The 14,410-nt window shown below is 29.6% G+C and overlaps 1 protein-coding gene and 1 long non-coding RNA gene across 2 annotated transcripts in view; both read left to right on the top strand.

The window, feature by feature from the left end:
• Positions 1 to 9,974: 9,974 nt before the first annotated feature.
• Positions 9,975 to 10,749, top strand: LOC131940910 (uncharacterized). The gene is made up of 3 exons (XR_009386592.1): positions 9,975 to 10,028; positions 10,351 to 10,443; positions 10,669 to 10,749. It is a non-coding gene; the product is annotated as an uncharacterized LOC131940910 (long non-coding RNA).
• A 485-nt stretch (positions 10,750 to 11,234) lies between these two features.
• The window catches only part of LOC131940890 (uncharacterized), a 3,695-nt gene continuing 519 nt past the window's right edge, over positions 11,235 to 14,410 (top strand). The window contains exons 1-5 of the mRNA XM_059299794.1: positions 11,235 to 11,249; positions 11,340 to 11,441; positions 13,230 to 13,343; positions 13,717 to 13,884; positions 14,178 to 14,284. Coding sequence (XP_059155777.1) covers positions 11,235 to 11,249; positions 11,340 to 11,441; positions 13,230 to 13,343; positions 13,717 to 13,884; positions 14,178 to 14,284 — 506 coding nt within the window. The remainder of the gene's footprint in view (positions 11,250 to 11,339; positions 11,442 to 13,229; positions 13,344 to 13,716; positions 13,885 to 14,177; positions 14,285 to 14,410) is intronic.

Here is a 14,410-nt window from a genome sequence, read left to right as displayed (position 1 = left end):
AAAAAAAAAAAAATTGAGATTTTTACAGATCTCGACGTTTTACACCTCACTGATACGGAAAAACATAATTTTGCAATCTTGTCCGTATGTCTGTGTGTCTGTGTGTCTGTCTGTCTGTGTGTGTGTCCGTGTGTAAACACGATGACTTGAGTACCGTTACAGCTAGGTTGATGAAATTTCACATATAAGTATTATATCAAAATCGTAGATCCGTATCAACTTTTGAGCGATTTCCGATAACCGGAAGTGGTACTTTTCCTACTTTGAATTTTTCAAAAGCCTATAACTTGAGTACTATTTCAGATAGATAAATGAAATTTCACTTGTAAGTAAAAGATCTAATTCTCTACCTTCTGTTAAATTTTGAGTAATTTCCGTTGACTGGAAGTAGTAATTTACGCTACTTCCGATTTCTCAAAAAACTAATGTAAATTTTAAAAGTACTAATAATATTGCGCACTATTATGCGCTTTTTTATTGGGCGTTCACTTGGTGTGCAATTAATTTGTCTACGAGATTTTATTCTATTTTTAAAACTTTAAGTATTTAAAATGGATTAAAAATCATGTCTATAGCCCGAGTTCCCATCCCCTGTTATTTTATATAAGAATATTCGAGAAAGTTTAGGGGAGATCACTCCCGGTTTATTTAAATATGTATGATACTTCAACAGTATGTTAAGTTTGTCGTATGGAAAAAAAAACACAAATATTTTATCATTTAAAAACATGTCTTAGCCATTTAAAAAAAAATATATTACACTGATTTAAATTAAAGTTGTATTTTTGGCTTGATAGTTCTACTGTTCATATATGTAAAGTCTTGCACAGCCCTGCACAGTTTCAATATATATATATATATATATATATATATATATATATATATATATATATATATATATATATATATAAAATTATATATCATTATAATTATATATCATTATAATTATATATAGGTTATTTTTGTAATGTAAATTTTTTTTTTAAATTTATTTTGTTTACACAATGGTTTCAATGATCGTTAAGTAGACTCAAACTAAACATGAGCTGACTAGAATTCCAAGCGTACACACACAGATTTATAAATCACGCCGGGTAAGTTCTGTGATTACTGTAATATCTAACACAATATGATGTTGCATAACATATGTTACCTAGTAAAATTGGCCAGTATTGTAGTAATACAAATCGAAAATGAAAACTTTAAATCGTACAAGGTGATTTTTTATTTTGTTACCATTGCTTCGCTGAGTCAGATAAAGGTCTAAAGGGATGTAGGAATCGTTTAAGAAATGCGATAGATTGCAAATATAGAGCATTGTTTTGAAAAACGACGCTTTTTTAAAAAAATCAGTTAATATGTATAAAAATGAACTCAGGACAAATTATTGGAAACAAATGATCTCAAAGACACATTATCTAAGGACACAATATAGAACACATGATTTCCTGGGTATATTACTTCAGACAAAATATCTCACAGCAAAATATAAAAAAAATTTATTGTTTAGTAGGAATTGTGTTGATGTGAACATATTTAATGATTGCCATATAATTTTATTCCTTTCTCTAATAATGAGAAAAGTGTTTTCGCATAGGTTTGTCATACTACATTAAACATTTCAAAGTTGCAATCTGCAGCTTGATATTCGAACATTAAAACTAAATTTCGATAGACAGTGTTGGTGCGTATGCCAACCTTGAGACAATAGTACCATATGGTGGGTGTCCGGTCAAAAAAACCCTGGACAAAAACCCCCTGGACACAAACCCCCCGACTTATATATATATATATATATATATATATATATATATATATATATATATATATATATATATAAATGAGAAAGTGAAATAAAATGTATTGCCTTTAGAATCCACAATGTCTTGTGCACTTTGAAAACGAATTTAGTGAATCTGGGCGGAACAAGGGGAAAGAAAACACTAAAAGATCTAGGTCAATTTCTGCCACCAGACCCAGTTCTAGGTCACGTAAAAGGCAAGTTTATTTTTTTTTAAGACAATTATAAAGGAGTAAAATGAGAGTTGTAGTAGTTTGACTTCTGAGAAAAGTATGTCTTCCATATTTTTTTTTTATTGCGTGAGTCCATTTTATACTGTAATTAGGAAAACATTACAAAGTGCCCCGTGTCATTAAGTGCATTAACATAATTTTTCACCATACAAAATAATCAATAAGACTGAAGTAACATAAACCCAACATAGAATTTCACAAAAGTTGGGTATATTTGATTGTAAAGAGATGCACCAGAAAATTTGTGAAGCTGGTTAAAATAATTTGATAGTTACGGGCAATTATCGTTCAATTATAAACACAATTTTTTACGTTAAACAAAAAGTATATAACCTTTTTCATATTACATAATAGTAATCTTCTCGTGTCTTTTTTAAAATATTGAAATATCGACATTTTCCCGAAGTATCGGAAATCTAAAGTAGATCATTCGATTGTGTTGTTATATTGTAAAAGTAATAATATAAAATGATACCTAAGGTATTTCTAATATTGTGACATAATAACATAGAACTTTACCTTGAAATTGTTTTTATTAAAAATCAATAATATTTTAGTTTCAAATATAAAGAACTTAAATACACTGTTAATGTTTAATGCAACCATTCTTTTTATTTTAATTAAACCTAAATTTAAACCTGAAGTTTCACTTTTGTAAGACAAGTATTGATTGTCTGTACATGAATCGTGTGATTACGATCTTCTAAAAACGACACTTTCTAGTCATGTGTACTCGAACTTTGCCGAGTAAAGTTTTAAATAAAATTTTACTTTTGTTTACCACATGGTGTACCTATACAAAGTTAAGTTTGTGTACAATTTCTGTGACACAATTAAAACATTGGAATTATAAAAAAAAAACTTTTTTTTGTTCCTTTTGTTTTGTTTTTAATTGTTTTTCACTTTTCACAAATACTATGAACATCAAATACTTCCAAATATTTGAACAGTCAGTCAGAAGCCAGTTTGGTTTTATAGTCATATTTATGTTAATAACATCGTACATGATTTTTTAAAATATGTAATGATTATTTTAAACAATGTCGATATTTATTCTTGATCCACTAATTTCACTGAATACTAGCCTTCATCCAACTTAAATGAAGATATTAAACAATAAGCTATGTTAATGTCTACCAGAATACGTAGAGAATAATAGCTCAGATGAGTACAGATTCGTCCACGTGATCACGGGGAGGGGTTTACATAGCAAAGATGGCATCCCAAAGATCAAGCCAGCATATCAGGAATACTTGGATCAACGCAAATACAAGTCAGTAAAAATTGTCGATTACATTTTCGTAATGTGTAACATTTAATATTATAGTTTCAACTTTTATTACAGTAATTAAAATGAAATCAACATTTAATTTAAATTTTATATATATATATATATATATATATATATATATATATATATATATATATATATATATATGTGTGTGTGTGTGTGTGTGTGTGTATAAGTATACCCCGTTTTCATTTGGTTATTATAGATATAAGTGGAAAGCTAAAGGTGGAAGGGTTGACATCGATCTTGCCAGTCAAGTAACAGCCCAGGACGACAATCATTTCGTCGATGAATGCTGAAATTTGTTTTCTACATGAAATGATCTGTTTGAAATATAATTTCATCAAACTGGTTGTAATAGTTAAACAAAGTTATTCTTACTTTTAACATATTCTGATGTTGTACCCTACCTAATATTTTACTAAATAGTGTAAGAAATGTATTTTGATTCATCTCTCTTTTTGCTTGCGAATGACTTAGTTCCAGAAATACCAGAAATAAATACCATGATCAATTTAATAACAATACAAGTTATAGACAGGTTTTCACCATATTTTAACGAAAACTATTACATTTTATTTTTCATTTCATTTTCTATTGTAAATCATACTGTTTTGCGCATCTCTTTCGATTTTAAAGTTTGTTTTGGGAATTGGGTAAAATGTTTTTTCTAAATAAAAAAAGCACATTATTTATAATTGGATGTATAAGAGACATATCATTTTACTGCCCTAATTCTCATTATATTTCACCTGCTTTTTTTATGAAATATAGAATTTTTTATTTGTTTTTCATTGAGTACCAAAATTGTAAGTCGGCAGCATTTCTGTGTTGTTATTTACATAGTGAAAGGTTGCAAGCTTTTTCAAAATATCCACTCCACATAGACATCAATCCGCTTAATTCATGCACCCATTCAAAAACATAAAACAAAAATATCCGTCTGATATTTACATAATGGAAACAATATTTTAATTAGAAGAAAATAAAAGTTAATATATGTAGATGGTTTCAATATTATTTATCTAAGGACAAATGATATTATTTAGTCAAAATATTTCCGACAAAATATATCATAGCAAAATGTTTATAGTATTTATGATGCTTTTATTCACTACCATTTTTATGATTGTGATGTGATTTGTATTTCTTTTGTTTTAACCCATAATACTATTTGATACTAAAATCAATTATTTATTCTTCACAAAGCATCGACAGACTAAGTATGCCTATTTTTTTTATAAATTGCTATTCATTGAAAATCAAAATCTAACTTATAACAAATTGAAAAATATTAATGACAAAGAGAAAAAATATGTGAATATCAATTCACATATTTTTTCTCTTTGTCACTGTTTAAAGCTATACACCGATTTTAGCAACATATAACACAATTTTTAATATGAATAGAAAAATAAACTATTAAAAGTATCATAGATAACTAATTATGCACAATTAAATGTACTTTACAGCTTATGTTCTACTGGTGTCAGCCACCCTCTTCCACACACTTCCACACACACACTCACACACACACACACACACACACACACACACTTGATCTTCGGTGGACGGTGTATTTTGTGTCACTCCTCCCTCCCCCCCCCCCCACACCTAACGATTTGTAAAATGGCGTCAATGTGTGCAAACATTTTATTATCTACCCAGAAAAAGGCTTAACTCTAAAAGTTATTAATACCGTTTGGAAAAATCTTTGTAAAGTATTAAACTGTGACTTATCAGCTATTATAATTCTCAACAAAACGTATTCCTCGAGCAAATTTTGCAACGTTTAGTTGGTGTCACCCCACCCCCCGTGATAGCTTTAAACAGTGCACAGATACTACTAACGATGTTCATGTATAGTCGATTATACATAAAGCTGGATGTATCATTAATTTCGCAAGCAGATTTACGTCATGGTATCTCCACCCCCCCCCTTTCGGGATTTATGAACTTAGTTCTTAATTAAAATACTTTGAACTCTAATTATTCATTTTTTAAATGGAATGATCTATAAATATTTAGCTATTTTTGCATTGGTGTCACCCCTCCCAAATGGTGTCACCCGGTGCGATCCGCACCTCCCGAAAGCCCCCCCCCCCCACCCTCGTTACGCCTCTGGACCATGTTATTATCATTTTTAATGCTGCAAACTGTGCACATTGAGTTGTAGTGTAGTCTTCAGACCTTCAGCATGTTACTATTAAGTTTACTCATTACAGTTACTGTACTAGCTATTGAAATCTTATAATTACTTGAAGTGCTCATCCTACCTGTGACTCCGTTTAAGTGGCAGTAGTTATTCATATTATTTCATCTAGGGCCTACACAAATTAATTTGGAACTATTCTTTCCGTGATTTAGTTCACGTGACAGTCGACTACATATTTTAGTATTCAGTGGCGGAACTAGAAAAAAAGGGCCACCCCGCAAAAAAATGTCTGGGCCCCCCTCCTATATATATATATATATATATATATATATATATATATATATATATATATATATATATATATATATATATATATATATATATATATATATATATATATATATATATATATATATATATATATATATATATATATATATATAAACACAGAACACAAACATTGGATACTCATTTCTGGCCTGATCGGATTTTGAAAAAAAATGACTTTTATTTAAAATTTAAACAAATTACATGTCATGTGAGTGCGTGCATTAGTCTGTTTTGAAATATATATATTTTTTTTTTACATTTAGAACTAGGTTTTTGTTTTTGTTTTTTTAAACTTATATATAGAACTACGTTATTTTTTTTATTTTTTTTTTAATTCAATATTTTTGCTGTAATACAGCCGAAACTAATTTTCAGCCGGTCAAAAAAAAATATAAAACGCGAAAGCTTTGTATGTGTAATGGTTTCTCGTTATATGTTTATTTTTATGTTTTTTTGTATTTATATTATTTGTTTTAAATATATTTCCTTTTTTTGCTATGTAAGTCTTTAGTTAGTATTTTTTTTTAAATAATAATTAAGAGAAGTAATAGCTTTTTAATTTGTTTAGTTCAAATATATTAAAAGGAGCTTATGAGCACCCCTATTTAACTATTTCAAAAAGGGACATAAGTCATGGAAGTGTTTTGAACGTTTGCCTATCTTTCACATTACAGCTCATGCATTTTTTTTACGCAACAGCATGTGTTAGCTACTGTATAACATCACAACCATAATAGATCTGTTTGTTATTTTCAAAAGCTTTTACCGTCAAGTCAAAAATGCAAGACATTTTTTTAAACTATACAAAATGTTTTATTATCGGCTATGGGCCCCTAAATGGCGTGCCCCGCCCCCCCCTGGCGGCACTGTAGTATCCGCCCCTGTTTAGTATACGTAAGTTTATTATCTATTTACCTTTACATCAGTCTATAAGGTAATTGTTACATTACTTAAATAGACAGAGTTTTTTAATTAAGTTAACTCTAGTACTTTATTTTTATATACTAGCTCAGACTACACCTCCTATCTCTGTCTCTACCTTTCGTTAACTAACTACATGTATACATTAACTACACATCGCGGGTGACACAGTGAACATTCAAGGGACGTAACCATGATATACATAATACAATGGACGTAGTACTCACAAGCAAGACATAATGTAACAGTAATGTTGCCTAATATCAGGAAATATATGGACTTCGTAATCGTTGAGTAACTGATACTACGTATATTTTTTTTTAAAAATGGTTTAGTAAATCTAATATACAAAAATCAAAAGGATTTTAGGAGGAGGTGTAGGATTCAAGAGGAGGAAGATTTCACAGATAGAGATTATTTAGGTCCCGCTGAAACAGAAAGCAATGCAATGCAATCTATCGAGTTTTTGTTCCCTTGACAGATACTCTAAACGTAACCGGCTGTATTAATTCCAAAACATCGAGTTTCCCTAAATGGTCCTTTTTTAGGGCCTCAAAAGCTACCCAATCTATTGTGGCTTGGTTCTTTATTATTTTCAAAAATTACATTTTAATATACTTAAAATTACCAACAAACATAAGTAAAAAGTTCCCTTTCAGCACTATGCCCAGCCGCCTTTACTTTCCCTAACGTGAGTTATGTACATATAAGAGCTGGATGGACTCAGTGTCGGTCTACTGACTTGAACCCGGATTCGAACTCGAGACTTACGCGTTAGCAGTTTAGATCTTCATCGTTAGGCCATTCCGACCATACAGAACATATAATTGTGTATAATAAACGAAATTCAGTTTTAACTTAGGATAACTTATTTCTGACGCAAAGGAAAATATTTTGATATGTATATAAAATGGTAATCATGGCGCTTTTTATTAAAGTCAGTTACAATGCAACGCTAAAATAAAAAAGAATAATAAATTACTCCTGTAGCTTCAATTCAGAAATTCTTAAACATTCTTTTTAAATTCCTGATAACAGCAAGCGCTGTTTATCTGTTATTCTGTATCCGTCCTCGCTGGCTCTCATATCAAAGGCTGGAGGTGCGATACATCGGTTGAGGAAGTAAAACCTGAATGAACTTATTAGTCTATTGGTTCACATTGCGAATGTGATAGTGGTTTTAGTTTTAAAGAACAAACAAACTAAAAACATGACAAACAAATAATTATCTTCGCAGAATGCGTGTCCTATCATCTTTTCCAGACAGTGTTCAAGACGTTTAAGTGGATAAGAAGTGTCCGTATGTTTCAATAACCTCATATGTAAATACATTTTGCACGGCTTTTACTCGTACACCAAGTCACGCTGTTGTAGTTTTTTTCGTATCAAAAATATAGTTATCTTCGCACCTACGATGATTATTTTCAAGATAGTGTGGCTAATCTATAATATTTCATTACATATTGTTATCTAGATCAAGATTATAATTTATCATCCGGGATCTCTGATTGCAAAATATATTTATACATCAATCTCTCAAGGCAGGTTCATATGTTGCATTAGTTTTTTCCTTTGTTGATATGAACAAACGTAGAAGATGTTTATTTGAGCTTTACATTATTTTTCTATACGCGAATATGTTGTATGTTAAGCAATGTGTGTTATAAAGTAATGTTGTAGAACTTAAGACAAGATCAAGAGAATGATTGAAGGATTATTTAGTGGCATCTACGATGCGCTTCTTTATATTGCTATAGGTGTAGGAAGCTTCATTGGATTGATTATCCTGGTAAGTCCTGTATATACATTTAGGTTGGGATCAATAATTTATAGTTTTAACTAGACTCTTTATATTACCAATTGCAATCGAAATTTCTAAATAAATAACTTGCTCAGAACTTTGGTTATCAGTTAGCCAAAGCGCAGACCAATTACATGTCTACAATTTAAAAAGCGGCTTTTAACTGATGATATAATAATCAGAAGCCTATATGTATGATATATAGTACTGGTCACAATCAAATGCAATAATACCATACGTTGTTAACAAACTGCATCTTTTAATGGTGTCGTTAACAAAAAAAATTAATGCACATTCATATCTCAGATTTAAAAAAAACTTGCTGTTAGTTAAAATAATTTTTCAAATATTTAGTACGAGCTGACCCGCGACATAGCGTACGCCGCTATTTAGTTTTATTTTCTACCTTTCAGTAATTCAAAATTTGAGAGTTCAACACTGCTAATGCTTCGACTGAATATATTTTGCTTTAAAACACTTTCAGTAGCGCGTGAAGGATGATTATCCTCATCCTCCATCCCCCCTTCCCCCACCCTAGTGACGACAGTATACAGACGACAATGAAAATATCAAGAAGAACTTGTTATTACCTCCCGTTAGTTTCAAACAGTTTCAAAACTAAATTATCTGCTCCTAATATCATTCACTAATTTGACCCGGCTCTACGATTGTAAACCTATGGCGTGAACCACAGCTCAGCAGACTAGTGGGGTTGTGATGGTAGCGATATGGTCTATGGTATGGAGCATGCATGGAGAGCGAAGGAGGGGGGGGTTCAGCGGGTCCCACATGTTTCATCCATGAATAGAATTATATATATATATATATATATATATATATATATATATATAAGGAAGGTTAGGAAAACCAAAACAAATGATAATAACCTGCTAAATAATTATGCTAATTTCGAAAACTTTCTTTAATATATTTTTAGCTATAGTACATTATGTCTGTTTGAATTTTCAGATCTACATTTGTTCCACGAAAGTTGTGGAATACTTTTTTAAATTCATTGGTGCTGTAAGTTTTGAAAAAAAATAGACAAAATTATTTTATATATTTAATATATTATGTTAATTTAAAATGATTTTACAATTTAAAAGAAAATATACTCTTATGTGTGGGAATAAAAAACAACTGGTTAAAAACCTGATTGTTTTTATTTGTCTAGGTTTTGTATATTTCTTTTTGCTGCTGTCTATTTCAACTGGTAAGGCATACATTTTATTTTTTTTATTTAAGTTTTAAATTAGGAAGTGTTATTTAGCGATCAGAAGATTTAAAAAAATTCAACTCAAAAATAATAATTATCAAAAACTCTGTCCATATATTTTTGTAGATCTATTATAATTTATATTTAATTTTGCACTTAGCATTTTAAGAAAAACAATACATGAAGTTTATTGTAAGACCTGGTTTGTTAACAATTACTACAATTACACCAGGGCATAAGCGTCTGCTCTGAGCTAGATTGGAAATGCTGCTGTCGCCGGGTATGTATGTGACGTTGTTGTAATATTTTAATATTTATCACAGTGAAAATCCTTAAGAGCTATGTACACTACTTACGGTATTTTGATTTATTATTATATTTCATTATCGTAAAAAAAGTAAATCAAAGGATTTAAATAACAAGAAGCCTGAAATAATGGTCGAAATAGTATGAATGCAACAATGAAAAAACCGCTGCATTATTTTGGCAAATAAAGATTACCTTTAGAAAAATTAAGAGTTAATAAATTTGGTTTCCAATTGTACAGTAACTATATTTGATTGGTCCTAAACAAAATTATTCTTTCTCCTGTGTTTTAAAAGAAAGATGATGATATTGAATCGAATAGACATAGTCTAGCAAGAGAGGAAACAGTAGCAAGACTTCCATCTATACTAAAAAAACCTAGGGACGACGTACGTTAGCTGTATTTTTACTCTACTAGCATACACTTATTAAGAATCATAGGCTAAATAAGGTAAAAATAATTTAATTTAATAGATAGATGGATATTACTTAGAAATTGAAGCTTAGTTAAATTAGGTGCGAAATTAATGTGCATTTTAAAAACACAGCAGCTACAAAGAGTAAGAAAAAGGCTGAACACAGACCGTGCTCAAAACATTTTAAACTATTTTCAGTACTCGTATCCATCAACATGGCGCCAAAATTATGATTGGGAGAAAAATACTTATCATCCTGCAAATTACAGCGGATATCAGGTAATGTAAACTTTTTTTTTTAGTATTAAATGTATATATATATATATTATAATAAATATATTATATTAAAGGTTAATAATTAAACGCTTTTAATCCTCAATTTCACATAACAGCGTCAGTAATTTAAACTTTTAATTATCGGAGATAACATTTGGTTGAAAAAACAGCTATTTGTAATGTGTACTCAACGTTTTAAAAAAGGGATACAACACCTTCTGTAATTTGCATGTTTTAATTTCCCAAGTTCTTTGAACACACACAAAAACAAACAATAATAACACGATTATAAAAGAAATAATTCTTTAAAATGTATTATACACAGTTTTCAATTAGGTGTGAAAATTAAATCATCTCTAAAAACCGATAATTTAAAAACTGGCGATTTGCAAAATTTGCTAAGTCCACTAATTGAAATAAAAATAGTTTCTCTTATAGCATTCTTTCTTATTTGACAATATTAGAAGTAAACTTATTGTTGTGCTGAAATGTATACATTCCACGTTTAGAGTTAGAGTTAGGGTTATGTGTGATTTTCTAACATACTAAAATAAGATCAACTGTAACTATAAATGCTTTAACTTATTTTTCAGACTATTGGAAGCAGAAAACCTTTTTTTGTCAGCAGAGATAGCCTTTCATCCAGCAGCGAAAGTGAGGATGAAAAATTGTATTATGCTGTTACATATCCGAGGGTATAAATCTATTTTATATATGGTTTTATCTAAATTCGAATTTGTTTCAATACTTAAGTACACATCATTTACGAAAACCTATCACTCAATGTCTAAACGAGAGATGAATAGTATGAAATATAAATACATCCAAACGGATTCTTATTTATTGATATTTATGCTCTTAAAATTTGAAATATTACAAAATGCGAATTCAAATAAAAACAGAAATACCAAGTTCATGTTGACTCTACGACTAATGTAGAATGTTCAAATGGAAGAAATATACAAACAGAAAATAAACCTATGAAAGTAAATTTAACATCAGCTCTTTAAGTCCACAAATCACACAGTTTTACTGACAATGGTGTCTTGTCCAAAGCAGCAGGAGCATAATGTATGTTAAATCCTACTCATACCCTATGGAGTCATTAACTCCGCAGTCACATGAGACTACTGATTGTAGCATTTTGTTTTATACCAATAGCGTTGTGAGATAATTTCAGAGCCTTCACAAAAAATGAACAGAGATTACGATTATGAAATATGCTCATAAAAAAATAACAATGTATGTTTCGTATTTCAGTGTCCAATTTACTTTTTAAACAGTGAGTCATCAGATATTAATCAATACAGAATAGAGTTAATTTTTAGTGCTTAGCTCAAAGTTTGAGAATAAATTAAAGAACATGGTTTACATGATCAATCAGCTGATTGTATCTACGTACGTGTGCTTGTAAATTTTCTATTTTTTTTTGTTCTAGCAGTTTAAATTCTTTTAACTTGGACTCTAACACTGCAAATGTGTTACGTATCCACTATAATAAACCTATATGACAGCATTACATGACATGTTTGTACACCCATTCCCTGAGTGCTTGCTAGTGCGATGTTTCCACTAATCTTCAAATCGATAGTAACAATACAAACAACTTGAGTTGCTTTTGTCAAAAGATCAGGCATGACCTTCTTTAGCACTACATTCCGCCATTTTAAATCCTGTTTTCCAGATGCTAAGAATTATTGTATTTTCTATGCTTGCTGATGGAAAAGCGTGTTAAGTGTATCACATACTGCACGCGGCATTGAAAGGGCAAAGATAGCTTGTTAGAACTGCAGAAAAATAATTTTAGATTATCTAAAAAAAACTATTTATATTATCGCTACTGGGTTTTACTAGTATTAGCACTAATGTCAGTATGATTTACAAAATATTGTAGTTTTATTTGTAAATAGAATTTCGATAACTACACTTTGTGTACAAAAACGTATAAGGAATTTTGCAAACTTATGAAGCAAAGGATAAGTGCAATTCAGGATAACTATTTCTTAGTTTTAGAAATAATTCACAAAACATAAGACATCTACACTTTAATTAAATATTTCTTTTAAATGTTCATCTATATTTACCAAAATAAGGCCCGAGATAATTTGAATTCCATTTCCAATCTTATTATGTAAAGCAATATAAAAACATAACTTCGAGCATAAAGTTTAGATGATATATGCCTGAATAGACATTATGCAAAACAATATTTACATTCAACTTAATTGGGGAATAAATAAGGTCAAATATCATGTGTACAAATACCTACGACGTGTTGAAAGTGGGGAATATTTCTGTCTACTGAGTTTTCTGTTATACGATAATGTAGCCACTGATATTTTTGGCCATAGTAATAAGGTTAAACAATACTAGTACTATATCTTTTGTGTCATATTGTTAAAGACACTGGTTTGGTTTAAGTACTAAGGAAAATTCATAAATTGTATCAAATGTTATTTTAAATGCCATAATTTATTTTCCAGACCCGTGCTAAAACTATTGTCAGCACAAAATGTCTTGCTGACAGCAGAAACAGTATTGATTCCAGCAGCGATAGTGTGGATGAAAAATGGTATTCTGATGTGACAGTTCCAAGGGTAGGCCTATAGATCTACTTTACGTATTGTTTTAACAAAATTCAAATCTTTTCAATTACTTAAGAGCGAATTATCCTCAAAAACTATCTATCAATGTGAAAAAGTGAGATGTATAATGGTTAGTATTTATACACAAACTTATATATATATATATATATATATATATATATATATATATATATATATATATATATATATATATATATATATATATATATATATATATATATACACATATATATATATATATATATATATATATATATATATATATATATATATATATATATATATATAATTTAACTATTTATTGAATTTTTCATAACATAAAATTAGTTTATATTAAGAACTAATGTTTATTCAAATAAAAAAGAAATGCAAAGTTCATATAGAAACTGAAACGGTTGGAGAAAGTTCACGTGGACGAAACTTACAGAGAAAAAATACTCCTTTGAGCGTAAGTTCAACATCAGGACTTCAAGTCCACACATCCCACAGATCTACTGAAAACAGTCTTTCATCCCAATCTGCAATAACACGTGCATGTCGATCTTTGTCCCATAAAAAATCATAATCATATCTGCATTTTTAACTAAATAAGATATGAAGAAGTAAAATATAAAAGAACATATCACTGATTTAATTCTAAAAATACTACTTGTGTAAATGTATAATTACAAATTAAAGCGTATTCAGATAATCAACATTATCAAAACTAAAATACATTTTCTTTGAGGTTAAAGTATGTTACGATTTAATTTTTTATAAGCACTTATAGATTTTAGTATAAAGAAAGTACATGGGAATCTTATGAAAAACGTGTAATTTTATTAGAATCAAAGTGTTGTCGTGAATGTTGAAAATGAAGTTGACGGGAATCTAAAACAAGAAAGACGGACTCGAAAGTCAAGGACGAGATCAAGTGTTAGGTCCCACTCTAGGTACATTTCTTACAAATTCACTTTCTTAGGCGATGGAAAAGTAAATCTTTTGTGTAGACGAATGAACGTTTTTATATAGTACATTTGTCACACTATTTCCTTAGTTGAAACACAAATGACCTTTGA

The sequence above is a fragment of the Physella acuta genome, unplaced genomic scaffold (genome assembly GCF_028476545.2).
Source record: "Physella acuta isolate Inbredline_101_S28 unplaced genomic scaffold, ASM2847654v3 ptg000335l, whole genome shotgun sequence".
Taxonomy (NCBI): domain Eukaryota; kingdom Metazoa; phylum Mollusca; class Gastropoda; family Physidae; genus Physella; species Physella acuta.
Note: the sequence above shows the minus strand (reverse complement) of the source record. Positions and strands in the feature narration are given on the sequence as shown.